This window comes from Sus scrofa, chromosome 17, assembly GCF_054392235.1.
Source record: "Sus scrofa isolate SSC_HxYL_T2T_F1_AM1 chromosome 17, Sscrofa_HxYL_maternal_Yorkshire_Landrace_v2.0, whole genome shotgun sequence".
In the NCBI taxonomy this organism is placed as follows: Eukaryota; Metazoa; Chordata; class Mammalia; order Artiodactyla; family Suidae; genus Sus; species Sus scrofa.
The window spans coordinates 42,922,683-42,936,491 of NC_139399.1; the positions used below are offsets into that span (position 1 = coordinate 42,922,683).

At 50.2% G+C, this 13,809-nt stretch overlaps 1 protein-coding gene across 8 annotated transcripts in view; it reads left to right on the top strand.

Moving 5' to 3' along the window:
• Positions 1 to 958: 958 nt before the first annotated feature.
• The window catches only part of HM13 (histocompatibility minor 13), a 39,688-nt gene continuing 26,837 nt past the window's right edge, over positions 959 to 13,809 (top strand). For 5 of the 8 annotated variants that reach the window (XR_014832141.1, XR_002339841.2, XM_085003491.1 and 2 more), the window contains exons 1-2: positions 959 to 1,240; positions 8,959 to 9,057. Coding sequence is in view for 3 of the 8 variants with exons in the window: in XM_021077342.2 (XP_020933001.1) it covers positions 1,058 to 1,240; positions 8,959 to 9,057 (282 nt within the window). In the remaining 5 variants the exon portion in view is untranslated. Of the gene's footprint in view, positions 1,241 to 8,958; positions 9,058 to 9,405; positions 9,535 to 13,809 lie in introns of all 8 variants that reach the window. The other 3 variants (XR_014832142.1, XR_014832140.1, XM_085003490.1) reach the window with 1 other exon arrangement.

The following is a 13,809-nucleotide window of genomic DNA, read 5'->3' on the forward strand; positions in this document are numbered from 1 at the left end:
TCCTCTGCCAGCTGATATATGTTAAGCCTTTTCAGTAGAGGGACGCTGGAGGAGAATGAATCTTCCCTTCGTGTTCCAGATTGGCCCACTTCCTGGGTTCCTGGAGAGCACATTTATTTTCCACTACTTGGCCCAAAGTTTCTCCAGTGCTAGGTGCCTGCAGGGTGCCATATACTTTCTCCAGCGCTTAACCTAGGGCATCAGTAGCAGAGCCAGGAGCCCCAGACTTGTGAGACTGCCCCTAAGTCGCTCACACCCTCTCCTCATTCCTGGACATACATACACTGGGAGCGACATGGGGCTGGCCATCTAAAGTGCCAACCACCTGAACTTTGTCCTCTGGAACTGGCTGTCAGGTCCTGGCCCAACCCATGTACAAAATTGCACTAGGTTCCTAGAAAGGTAGGTCTCTCTAAATTATCTCCATTAAAATGCTATGTAGCATAAAACTACCTACTAACATCCTCTAGACTTGACTTTATCCATTTTATTTATTGTTCTCCCAACACCCCCTCCCACCACACTAAAAATCCAAACTTCCTGAGAGCAGGGATGGACTTTTGTCTCTACTGTTTCCTTCTGTGTCTCCTGAGCCTAGACAGTGCCTGCATATAACGGGATACTGAAATACTTAAGGAATGAGGAAATGATTAAATATTGGATGGATGCATGCATGAGCGAACGAATTCTTAGTTATTAGGATCTGCGGGGAGTGGGACAGCCTGGAATTAAAGAGGTCGACTGGGACTGGGGCACAGGTTCCTCCAGCCTCGGGCGGGATGAATGTCCGCCCACCCACTGCTGTAGTTCTGGGCTCTTTCCCCCAGCCACCATGTTGCTTAGCAACCGGCCGCCTAGTCCTCCGCCACCGCTAGAGGGCGCGCGGGCGGGGAGACGTGAGCGCGCGCGCGTGCGCGGCGCGGGCCGGCGCGGAAGGCACGTCACTTCCTGTTTCTTTAGGGGAACGTGGCTTTCCCTACAGCGTCCGTCTTCCCGTCTGCGTCTCTGCTGCGGCAGTCCGCGGGTGCTGGAGTCGGACCTCGAAGGCAGCCTCGCCATGGACTCGGCCCTCAGCGACCCGCATAATGACAGTGCCGAGGCAGGCGGCCCAACCAATGGCACGACGCGGCCGCCTTCTACACCTGAGGGCATCGCGCTGGCCTACGGCAGCCTCCTGCTCATGGCGCTGCTGCCCATCTTCTTCGGCGCCCTGCGCTCGGTGCGCTGCGCTCGCGGCAAGGTAGGGTCAGCGGCAAAACCGGGCACTGTCCACCTCCCACCCGGACACGGCTGTCACGGACCCTACCTCCTCCCACCCTAGCCGGGACAGACACCTCCTCTCCCCAGACACTGACCCTCACCCCAGCATTGCTCACCACCGTTTCCCCATCTCCCCCTAGCCCCACGTCCCTGGGGCCTTAGGTGCACCAGGATCTAGGCACTGATCCACGAACCGCGTACTGACACCTTCCTTAAATAGAGAGTGGTACCCCCTCATTGGTGCTTTGACACATGTTTCCCTCTGCATCGTGCTGGAAGCACCATCGGCAGACCCTCACACTATGATTTGGTCACTAATTATTCTGAGACTGCTGGACCTAGCCAGACCAGCCCTACCCTCCGCTTTGGCTGCTCATCCCATCTGGAACAGTCACCTCATCCCAAGTTCTAGGTCCGTCCCCATCTGGAGCACTGGTCCTGACACATTCTGAATGGTACAGTCTCCTGTCATTCCTCTGCCTACCCCAGGGCAAATTCTCACATCCAGACTCATCCTTAGACTCTGACACCTGTCCAGCTGGAATCTCTGACCTGTACCATGCTTTCCTAGAAGCTTCAGATCAGGCCCTTACCCCACCTCAAAAAAATTAGCACAGAAATATAGGCCCAGCTCAGGTCCCGGTTTTTTGCGTCACTTTCTGGAACCAGTTCCACTCAGCCAGCTTCTCAGAACCTGGTACCTGGGTGCCTCTCTTTTTAACCAGGCATATTCCCCCTAGTTTGCTGGCTTCCTCTTCCTGACTACCAACCAATCTCAGACCTGTCCTAGCCTGAGTCCAGACCCTATTCTTAACTCCTATCTCTGTGCCCAGCCCAGACCCTGACCATACCTCAAAGGAGCTCTTTTCCTCATTCCCATTAAAACAGTAGTCCCCCCACCAAATTGGGCTTACCTGCTGAGTAACTGAGCTGCTGTTGCCTCTGTCGTGAGACTGGGCCAGACCCCATCCCCGACCTTCAGCATCTTCACCATCGGTCCCTTTGGATACCAAAGAGAACCCCAGGACTGTCCACCTTCTGACTTCCTCCCACCCTTCTTCCCTATATTAAGCCCTTTCTACCCCATTGCACCAGTGGCTTCTCACTTCCTGGCAGTCTCTCCCATCGTCCTCCACCACCACCTCCTGATCTGCAGCTCCCTGCTGCTCCTCCCCCACCCCAAACCTGAAATTGAACCTAAGCGGAAACCAGCTTAACCCAAAGAGGGCAGATCCACAAAGTACCTACCGCTTTTGAAACTGCTCAAGCCTGGGTTCTCGAAACATTACCCAACTGGAGCAGTGGCTAAGGGCTGCCGCCTCCGTTTCCCAAGATCAGAGGACTTGCTGCTGGTTCCCTCTGTGGTCAGATGCAAAGGGGATTGGTCAGGCAGGGCTTAGGTGGCCCCATTTGCCTTACTGTTCAGCCTCTTCTAAGCAGAGGTCAGGCATTTTCAGCCTCCCTGCTGTACTTTTTGGGCAGACACTTGGTGCAGGGGTAGTTCTGAAACAGCCCAAGACAAAGGAGCTGAAAGGCAGCAGGGTGGGAGCTGAGCACTTGATGTGAAGGTCTCTCCAGACTTTCTGAGGCATTCTCCTTGGTACCTTCTGCACGTGGACCACTAATCTCTTCAGAAAACACCTCCAGACAACAGAATTTCCTGAAGCCGCACCATTTTCCAGGATGGAGGGGTGCTGCAAGGATGAGTGGGCCAGAGCCCTGTCACCAAAGAGTTCAGGTGTCTGGATGAGGGAGAAATAACTAGATCTGTGATCGTGGTACAGGTAGTGCTGTAGGGTTCGGGGAAAAAGGTTGAGCATACCTGGGGCAGGGAAAGGCGGCTGTGTGCTGGAGGTGGGCTTGAACCTTGATTTAGAAGCAGGATTTCAACCAGAAGACCTGCTACACAGAGGAAACCAGGGAAGCAGGTTTAGGAGATGAGGGAAGGCCTGGGATGGCTAGAGCAGAGGGTAGGAATAGGAGAGAGCTTTCAAGCCTCTATAGCATCTCAGTACCTCTCTCCAGCATCTCCTGCAGGACAGGGGACTGGAAGACTTGTGTGTGGAATTGCAGACAGCCTGACCTTCATTAGCCTTCCACCACCGGGAACTAAGATATTCTAAAGTTTACAGAGCCCTTACCCTCTGATTCTCTAGCAATCGAGTGAGTCAGACAGCCAGTTTTATTATCCCCATTGTACAGAGGAAACTGAGAATCACAGAAATGACTTCTCTGCCAATTAGGCAGAACCACGTGTCCCTGGTCCTGGTCAGGGGCTCGCTTCCTGATGCAGGTGCCTCTAAAGACTCACACAAATGGCATTTTGCCCTGGAGGGGAGGCCGGCCAAACTACTCCCTTTTTCTACCCTGAGTCATGTTTCTCTGATCATTTGGCAAGGAGAAAGAAAAGTTAGCTTGGGGGCCCAAGGGGTTTGATTTCCCACTAGTGTTAGACCCCTGCAGCCAGCTGAGAGAGGACATGCGAGGACAGAAGGCTCCCTAGGGCCAAGTTGTCCATGAGAGGCAGGGCGAGTTGTGAAATCATGGCAGGAGAAGGTGGAGTGTCCAGGAGTGTGTTGGGAAGAAGTAGCCACGGGCGGAGCAGTGTGAGAGCAGTGCCCATCCCTGTTGGGGACCTGTGTTCGCAGAAGCGGGCAAATCCCAGCCCAAGCAAGAGCTGCTCATCAGAGTGCTTCAGAGGCCTTTGGCTGTAACTTAGAGGAGCCCCTCAGCCAGCTGGACTGGGCTCCTGGGCTGGGTACCAGGGGTGCTGGGCCAAGAAGGTCCAAGCCCTGCCCTCACAGAGCTCGGTCACCAAGGAGAGACAGCTGTGTGACCAGCCAACTGAACTGAATTCTAATGTGCCTGCTAAAGGATCTAGCCAGGGTGGGTGAGAGTCCAGAGGCAGGACAGGAGAGAGAGGTGTGGGACCACGGGTGTGTCAGGGAGGCAGTGAGCAGTTTGATGTGCGCCCAATACAGATGCTCGGGTGCTTCAACAAGAAGATGCTCTGGGAGCCTGCAGCCTTTCTGAGCTATAGAATCCTGAAAGCGACACAGCCGTTAATCTTCATAGTTACTGCATATGATGTGCCTTTAAAAACTCAAGCATTGCAGAACTGGAAGGGAAAAGCACCACTTCCTTGGAAGTAACCCAGTTAGCTCCTTGGTGTGTGATCTTCCAGGCCTTTTTCGATGTATATACCAACATGTATGTTCCTCTGTGTGTGTGTGTGTGTATACATAAATTTGTTTTTATAAAAATGAGACTGCAGTACATGTTGCTCTGACACTTAATTTTTTTCTTTAACAATGTGTCTTGGAGTTCCCTGGTGGCATAGCACGTTAAGGATCTGGTGTTGTCGCTACTGTGGCATGGGTTCTATCCCTGGCCCAGTAACTTCTGCATGCCTCAGACATGGCCAAAAAATATGTATATGTCTTGGTCATTTTTCTATGTCAGTACATGTAAATGTACATCCTTGTTTTATGGCAGAGAAGGTGGGTAACTCACACCCATGGTGCCACATTCCAAAGGAGTAGAGTGAAGTCTCCCTCCTACCCCAGCTGCCCTCCCCAAGAGGCAGCCACTGTACCTATTTATTGGATATCTATCGAGAGCTTCTGTGCCTTTACAAATAAATAAACGTATACTCCCCCCCATTTTTGCTGTATAAATAGCATTGTTATTGTTATATATACACTCTTGTGTGCAGTTATATAAACATTCTTTTGCCCTTTGCCTTTTTCACCACTTCTCTGTTGGAGACTAGGTCAGCACACTGGAGCAGTTGTGTTCTTAACAGCTGTACGGTGTTCACCTGTGCCCTACAGCCATGATTTTCAAAATATAATCTCTGGAGCAGCGGCATCAGCTTCACCTGGGAACTTGTTAGCACCGCAAACCTGTTCACAGACGGGTTCGGATACGCGCTCAAGGATGAGGACCCCTGGTTTAGGATCCTCCGCTGGCCGGCGGGGTAGTGTCAGTCTTCTGCTATCGCAGGCCAAATTCATCTCCTTGTGTATTTGTTACTTGATGCTTTTCTGTGTATTTGTAGGATAAATCCCTTGGAATTGGTTTGCTGGGTCAAAGGCTCTGTGCGTGTTTGATGTATAGATTTTTACCGAATTATCCACTACAGAGGTTGCACCAGTTTCAACTCCCACCTGCAGTGACCTCAATTCTAGTTTAATGGCCGCTGAGTAGTCCATTCCCTGTAGGCTTCTGAGCTGATGTGTGAGATGATCATGTTTCAGGAAGAGCTCCTGGCAGAGGAGGTGACAGGTGGGAAGGAGGCAGGTGAGGTGGTGCTGGTGAAAACTGGGGCAGGAAGTTCAGGAAATGCCCAGGTGAATGCCCGTGGTAGTGAGGAGAGGAGACCCTGGGCTTTCCAGCTAGAGCAGCAGAAACAGCATGGTCCACGAGTCCCAGATCCTTATTAGGGGGTGACCTGAAAGTAGAACTTGCACAGCTGGGGCCGAGCCAGTGACTTGAAGCTGGCAGCTGTTTCCCCCACTGCTTTTGCTTCCAGCATGTAACTACCGAGATTCTGTTGCCTTCAGGATTCCTTTCCTCAGAGACGTCACAGGCTCCCTGAGCATCTTGTCACTGCTTTCCAGAAGAAATTTCCTTTTTTGTTGTCTTTTTTTTTTTTTTTTTGTCTTTTTGTCTTTTCTAGGGCCGCACCCTCGGCACATGGAGGTTCCCAGGCTAGGGGTTGATTTGGAGCTGTAGCCACCGTCCTACGCCAGGGCCACAGCAACACGGGATCCGAGCCTCGTCTGAGACCTACACCACGGCTCACGGCAACACTGGATCCTTAACCCACTGAGCGAGGCCAGGGATCAAACCCGCAACCTCATGGTTCCTAGTTGGATTCATTAACCACTGAGCCACGACGGGAACTCCCAGAAGAAATTTCTAGATAGGAAAAGTAGAGGGTATTTAGAAGGTAAGAACTGAGAGTTTAGGCTCTGGGACCTGACTGCCTCAGTGTGAATCCTGGCTCTGTCATTTGCAAGCTGTGTGACCTTAAAGCAAGTTACATCACCTCCCTGAGCCTCTGTTTCCTATCTGTGAAGTAGACCTATTAAAAGTACCTGCTTCCTGGGGTTATTCTGAGGATAAAGTCTTGTAAAGTGGCTAGAACAGTGCTTAGCACCCAGAAAGCTCTCAGCAAGTGTTATCCTCTTCTCTGTCATTGTCAGTCAGACTTCAAGCCTCCCATCCAGATTCAACAGTGCAGCCTGGGATATTTCTGAACATCACCCACAGAGAGGCCAGATTCCTCTGTATGGCAGGGCATCTGTCCACCCTTGATCTGCCATCAAATAATATTCAGGCTCTTCCCACCTGGGATCCTGGGCTGAATTTAAATGAATATGTGGAAATGAGCCGTAACACTGGTTTGTAGGTAAAGCCAGAGTCCGTGAACGCTTTCACACCACGTGCTCTGCATCTGCAGGTCCCTCTGCCTGGTAAGTGCTTCCCTTCTTTATACACCAAAAAAACCTCACCTAGCATTTATCTGGCTCCTGCTGCATACCAGACCTTGTGCTTGGTCTTCAAGACCTTGCGTAAGTGATATCTGCTCTAACCACCTCTGACAGTCCCTGACTTCCTTGCAAAAGAAGTATCCTGTCTGCGTTCTCATGATTCTCTTGTACATAAGGCAAGTAGTTTATACAACTTGTGGGAAGCTCAGGGCACAACACTAAGTATTTCCAATGCAGTAATCATCGAATCCTGACAACCTGTCTTACCTCTGAGAAAGTCAAGGCTTTGAGAGAGAAAATAACTTTCCCAAAGTCCTGCAGTTGGGAAGAAACTGCCGGGGGTGCAACTGGGCTTGCTGACATCAGAGCCCCCTCACCCACCTACCATTGGCACTCATGCTTGTGTCAAGGCAGTGTGCCTGTCTTTGTCAGGGCTCACACTGTATCGTGATATTCTGAGTACCTGTCATGGTCTTGGCTACCTACCTGTGAACTCTCTGAGGTCAGCAGCTAGGGGGGGTTTTTGAGCCCATCCTGCTGCTACCTGGGACATATATTGACTTTGCAGAGGTACACGGAGCAGGCGAGAAGTTTGCCAAGCCTCACAGCACAGTGCTGCTGAAAGCAGAAACCAAGGGCTAGGAGAGAAGCAGGAAGGAAGCCGACCCTGCCTCTCCGGGTCGGTGTTGCTCACCTGCCCCATTCCCACTCCCAGCAAAGCTGCCTGGGCCCTCCAGAGGGCAGGGTCTCCCTTTTGGTCTTGGGCCTGGGCTGCCTCGCCGTGCATAAGTTGGGGTTTGCTTAAGGGCCTCCCACCTCGCCTCTCTCTGATAATCACAGCTTCCCAGGCACGGTACTTTCCAGTTTGCCGGCCTCTTTGGCATCCCGTGCTTTAGTTTAAGCCTCTTGGCCCTTTCAGAGATAAGTAAAGCTAGAGATTGTCATCCTGGTTGATGAGTGAACTGAGGCCCAGAGAGCAAACAATTCTCAGTCACCCAGCAAGCCCTTAAGAGAGCGCTACCTTGGATGACTGCCACAGCTGTGCATTAGATGCATCAGTATTAGTAACATTTGCTGGGTCCTTGAGGACTGAGGATTTTGCCTACCACAGAGCAAGTACTGAGAGCATCATGGTCCTGAAAGCTTTTTTTCTTTTTCTTCCTTTTTTTTTTTTTGGCCACACCCACAGCATGTGGAAGTTCCCAGGCCAGGGATCAGACCTGTACCATAGCAGCATCCCAAGTCACTGCAGTGACAACACCAGATCCTTAACTTGCTGGCCACAAGGGAACTGCCCTGAAAGCTTTTGACTGGTGTTTTTTAATATAAATTTAAACCAGAGTTATACTGTTATTGATGGGTTTTCATTAGACAGTCTTTCGGCATGAGTTCTGTGAAGCTGATTTAATTTCTTATGTTGTACTATTACTCCAGTTCCAATTTTTTTCCCTTTTGATAATACTGAAGTGATTTTGATTGCATTCAGTTCTTTTTCATGTAAATATTTACCCTCCCTTAGCTCTTTACCCAGCTTGCCTTTTTGCCAGCTGTAGCATCTGCCATTGTGGATTTCGCTGTGGCTTTCACTCTGACCAGATTCAGTTTTCCAGTCAGATTCTTTGAGTTTGAGTTTTGTCATGGTTTGCTTCTCCTTGCAGTTGGCATCTTCCTACGATAGATTTTAGCCATTGCTAGTTTTGTGTATTGCTGGTTTATTTCCACTCGTAATAGTCACTGCCTACTGGATGAAAGATTGACCGTACTTACCTCTTAGCTAATCCATAAGAAAACTAACTGGAAATAGTCTTTGTAAGGTCTAGGACCATACTACTGTCACCAGTGTCCTCTTTCAGTTATCACGTAGCCACTGCCTCTGCCCTTCTATCCACATACACTGCGTGTGTACTGGGTCCTGCCTGGACTGCTTCTGTCGAGGTCTAGATCTCCTCAATAGCAAAACAGCAGGAACCGAGCATCCTGCCAGCCCAGGGGTGGGTGGGCAGCAGCCCTGGTCAAGGGAACGGCACTAACAAAACCTTGCCTCAAGAAAACATGGGGGACCACTGAGGCACCTCAGTGACCGGGCAGAAGGGGAAGGAGACGAACAAGCTGTTGGGGCACCAAACTGCCACCAGCTTCCAGCCCTTGGAGGCAAGACCCACTCCCCCTGCTCAGCAGGTGCCTCTCTTCTCTCGTGTAGAACGCCTCGGACATGCCCGAGACCATCACCAGCCGGGACGCCGCCCGCTTCCCCATCATCGCCAGCTGCACGCTCTTGGGGCTCTACCTCTTTTTCAAAGTAAGTCCTTTGTCACCCATGTGTCATTTGGTTTAAATAACTTTATTTTGTTATGTTTCATTTTTCCCATCACAGGAGACATGCATGTTCATTTATAGAAAATATGAAGATCAGGAAAAATAATACTTCGAGCCTAGACCCCTACCCAGAGTCCCCCCACCCCCGCCCCCCCGCAGTTGGTGTCGGGGACTCCTTCCCACCAGTCTTCATTTCCCTTCTCCGTGGAGCTTTTTGTTTTGCTGTTGTGACACCAGTTTGGTTTCATTGTGTCGGGGTGGGGTATAGCTTGTGTCTCTCGGACATACCTCTATCATACTAATTGCCTTTTTTTTTTTTTAATTTATCGAGGTTTATTTTCCCAATAAAAGTTACACAGGCTCAGTGTTGAAAACCTGGAAAACACAGAAAAGTAAAAAGGGGAAAACAGCAGCCATCCAAAACCCCCCTGCCAGAGACAGTCAAAGAGTCCCTTTTGAGGTGTGTCCTTCCTCTGCTTTTCCCTGTGCATGGCTCCTCCGTAGCTGTGACCACGTGCTGTATTCAGTCCTGTAGCTGCTTTGTTCACTCACATTAATAACATCATAAGCATTTTTTCATGTTATTGCAAGCTCTGAAACTTTTTTAAAACATGGGGAGTTCTATCATGGCTCAGTGGTTAATGAATCTGACTAGGGACCATGAGGTTGTGGGTTCAATCCCTGGCCTCGCTCAGTGGGTTAAGGACCCAGCGTTGCCGTGAGCTGTGGTGTAGGTCGCAGACGCGGCTCATATCCCACATTGCTGTGGCTGTGGCGTAGGCTGGCGGCTACAGCTCCAATTAGACCCCTAGCCTAGGAACCTCCATATGCCGAGGGTGCGGCCCTAGAAAAGACGCGCGCGCGCGCACACACACAAAATATATATATGACATGTACTAGTTATAAAAGTAGTATATACAGAAAACTTGGGGGGGGGAATATACCGAGGTAATTAATCACTATTAACATTTTAGCATATCTCCTTTCAAACTTTTTGTAAGCATATTTTTAACCTAATTATAATCATTTTTTAACTGGAATTTTTTTAATAATACATCACAGGCACTTTTTTCTTGGCCATTGAAAATTCCTCAAGGATAACTTCTAATTTACATTTTAAAAATACATGTACATAGTTTTATTTTTTTTTTCAATCTAAGGGAAGGTGCAAATGAGCTATAATCCTCTCCCCAATTTAGATTCTTATGAATCATTCTATTATGCATAGATCTATGTTATGTAAAAATTTTAAAACAAATATAGCAAAGAGTTCTCTTTTGGCACAGCAGGTTAAGACCCAGCGTTGTCACTGCAGTGGCTCGAGTCACTGCTGTGGCACAGGTTATCCCTGGTCTGGGAGTTTCCACATGCCATAGGTGCAGCCAAAAAATAAATATGTATATATACATATATAGTTGTTACCAGGGAGATTTATATTTGTACCCTGACGGGCATTCAGTAGTGTATGGTCACAGCGCTTCTGCCATGAACATCTTTAGGTACAGATCTTGGCACAATCACATTTTTTCAAGTGTATCTGCAGTAGGATCACCAGCTCAAACAGCATCTCCATTTGTAATCAGAGCAGATATTGCCAAATCCCTCCAAAAAGATTATACCAATTTACATTCCCTGTAACAGTTGCAAGTGTGCTGGCTTCCTTGTATTCCCACCTACACTGAGTAGCATCCAAGTTCTCTATTTTTACCAGTCTGAGTGAGCCAGAAACATTAATGCCTGTTTCTTGTTCTGTCATTCTTTCATTATTGGATCAGAACTATTCTTTTTGTTTGTCTGTCTTTTTAGGGCCACACCCTCGGCATATGGAGGTTCCCAGGCTGGGGTTCCAATCAGAGCTGTAACCACTGGCCTACACCACAGCTCACGGCAACGCTGGATCCTTAACCCACTGAGTGAGGCCAGGGATTGAACCTGAAACCTCGTGGTTCCTAGTCAGATTCATTTCCGCTGCACCATGACGGGAACTCCCAGAACTATTCTTTTTAACGATTTCAGAATATCCCCACAAGCAGATGCACTGTGACTGGCTTACTGCATCCCCCTCACTTTAAAGAAAACATTGTTCTGATTTTTTTCCTTTTTACGGCCTCACCTGCGGCTTATGGAGGTTTCCAGGCTAGGGGTCAAATGGGAGCTACAGCTGCTGGTCTGTGCCACAGCCACAGCAACATGTGATCCAAACCCCATCTGCGACCCACACCATAGCTTGCAGCAATGCCAGATCCTTAACCCATTAAGCCAGGCCAGGGATCGAACCCACATCCTCACAGGCACTATGTCGGGTTCTTAACTCTCTGAGCCACAGCAGGAACTCTCCTGATTTTTACTCTTGCAAGTATTAGCTATTCGCTGATTTTTTTCTTTTTTTTCCTGGACGTCAGGAGAAGAGTTGATTTTATCAAATGCTTTGGTTCATAGCATACCATCACCAGCTCATGCCAGGCCCCCCTCGTTTTTTTTTACCTCCCTTCACCCTGATGCCCACCTCCATTTCCCACCTTCATTTCCCTCTCTGCCAGAGGTACATGCCTTAATGTGTTTGATTTGTGTCCTCGGATGTGTGTGTCTCCTTATAAAATATATAGTGTTGGTGTATCTGTGTGTCTGTTTAGTGAGAGTCTAGTTTTCTTAAATAGAACTGTGTTCCTTTTCCTCTCCCCTGTACTTTTGAGATCTCTCTGTGGTTCTGGGTACATCTAGCCCATTGTCTCTGACTTGGTTTCCAGCAGATACTTCTCAAGTGTCTGCTGTGCTAGGTACTAGGAATATTCAGGCCCTTGCCTCAGGATCCTCTAACATTTTTAGTATTTAGGATTCTTTCCTTAGGCTAGATTCCCCAGAAAGGAATTGCTGGCAGCAGAGGGTGTGAACGTATTTATTTAAGGCCCCGGATGCCTGTTGCTCAGCCTGTCCTCCTCTCCAAGCAGGTAAGCCCCAGCCTGCCTTGTGCCAGAGGACATAGCCTGCCTGCTCCCCAAGTCACCAGAGTGTCCACATCGAGATTCCGAAAGGCGGCTGCCTGGATAGCACCAGCCACCAGGTTCCTACCAAACTCAAGACTGGCCACTGGTTGGGGGTTGGCTTATCAGTGGCTCTCGCTCAGCCCTTCTCCTCCTCTCCTGGTTGGGACACTGGAAATCATAAAATTTGCCTTCTCCCACCACATTTAAACCTCATTGCTTTGAGACAGCTTATAAAGATGAAATCCAACAGCAAAGAAAAATGAAGGAAGAGACAGGGGTAAAGGAGGAAAAAAAACTTGGAAAAAACAGTGAAGCTTTGGACCATACCCAGACCCCAGGCGCTAAACACTTGTGTTCCCACCAGAAGCGCCTCTGACCTTCTAGCAGCCAAAGTACAAGGAAAGCAAGACGTGGTACACAATCCACTGTCCAACAGTCAGGCTGACCAAAAGCTCAAAGGTGTGGCCAGAGAAAAGTGTGTCCCCAGGGCCCACGGTGAAAGAAGGCCGTGTGAGAGCGTGGCACATCCTGACGACTAAAACACCATCCGTGCGCCTAGGCTGCTCGGAGCAGTCACACCACGGCCACGGATTGTGTTCATCCATTCAGTCATTCTACAAACATGTATCAAGAGCCCGCTTCTCACCAGGTCCTGTGCTGGCTGCGGAGGACACCACAGTGAGAAAAACAGCTGGCCCATCCCAGCCCTCCAGGAGCTTCTTGTTGCAAGACAGACCCTGATCAGGCGCTCACATAGATAGGAAGTTGCGGTCCTAGGAAGTGCTGGGAAGGCGAGGTCTGTAGCGCCAGGAAAGCACAGAAGTGTCTGTTCCTGCGCAAGCCCCCCCTCAGACAGCAGCACCTCATCCCCTCGCTGCTCAGCCGAAAACTGGGCGTGTTCCTCCCTCGTCTCCACACTCAGCCAGCCCTGGGCACTGCCCGCATCTCCAGCTCCAGGACACACCTGGAACCTGAGCCCCGCTCATCACGTCCCTTCTCCCCCAGCCCATTGTGGATGCAGTGTCCCCTCACTGGGCTGTCTGCTGGACAGCCGACTTCACACGGCAGCAGAGGGGTCCTCTCGGGCCTTCAGATCAGGTCACAGCCTTGTCCTTAGCCCTGCAGTACCAGCCTGTCTCACCCAGACAAATCTCATGCCTGTTTGACATCACTGCACAGTCTCCCTCCCGCCTTCCCAGCCTCACCTCCTGACACTCCTTCCTTCCTCAGCTGCAGGCCCACAGGCCCTCGCTGTTCCCCGCACACATAAGCACGTACCCACCTCAGGACCTTTGCCCTTGCCCTTCCATCCACCTCAAAGGCCCTTCCCCCAGACATCCTCACAACTGCTTCCTGGCTTCACTAAGGGCCCTGCTCCTGAATGAAGCGGGTGTCCCATCGGGAGGCTTTCCCAGGCCACCCTTCTGACACGGAGCTCCCCCACCCCTCCTCGCCCTGCTTTGCTTGACTTCTTAGCACCCATCTCCGCCTGACAGCGTGCTGCGTGTTCATCTTTTTTGAGATTCTCCCTCACTGGCGCATGAACTCCATGCGAGCAGGGACTTTTCTGCCTTATTCCTCAGTTCCAGTGCTGTGCACGATGCAGCCGCGCCTGGTAGACAGTAAACATGAGCTGAACGAACAAGGGACTGGGGTGTGGGCAGGGAGTCAAGTTGAAAAAAGCCGCTCAGAAACCTGGGTGTGAAGAGGAGAGGGTCCCGGGCATCACAGGGACATGTGCACAGGCTGCC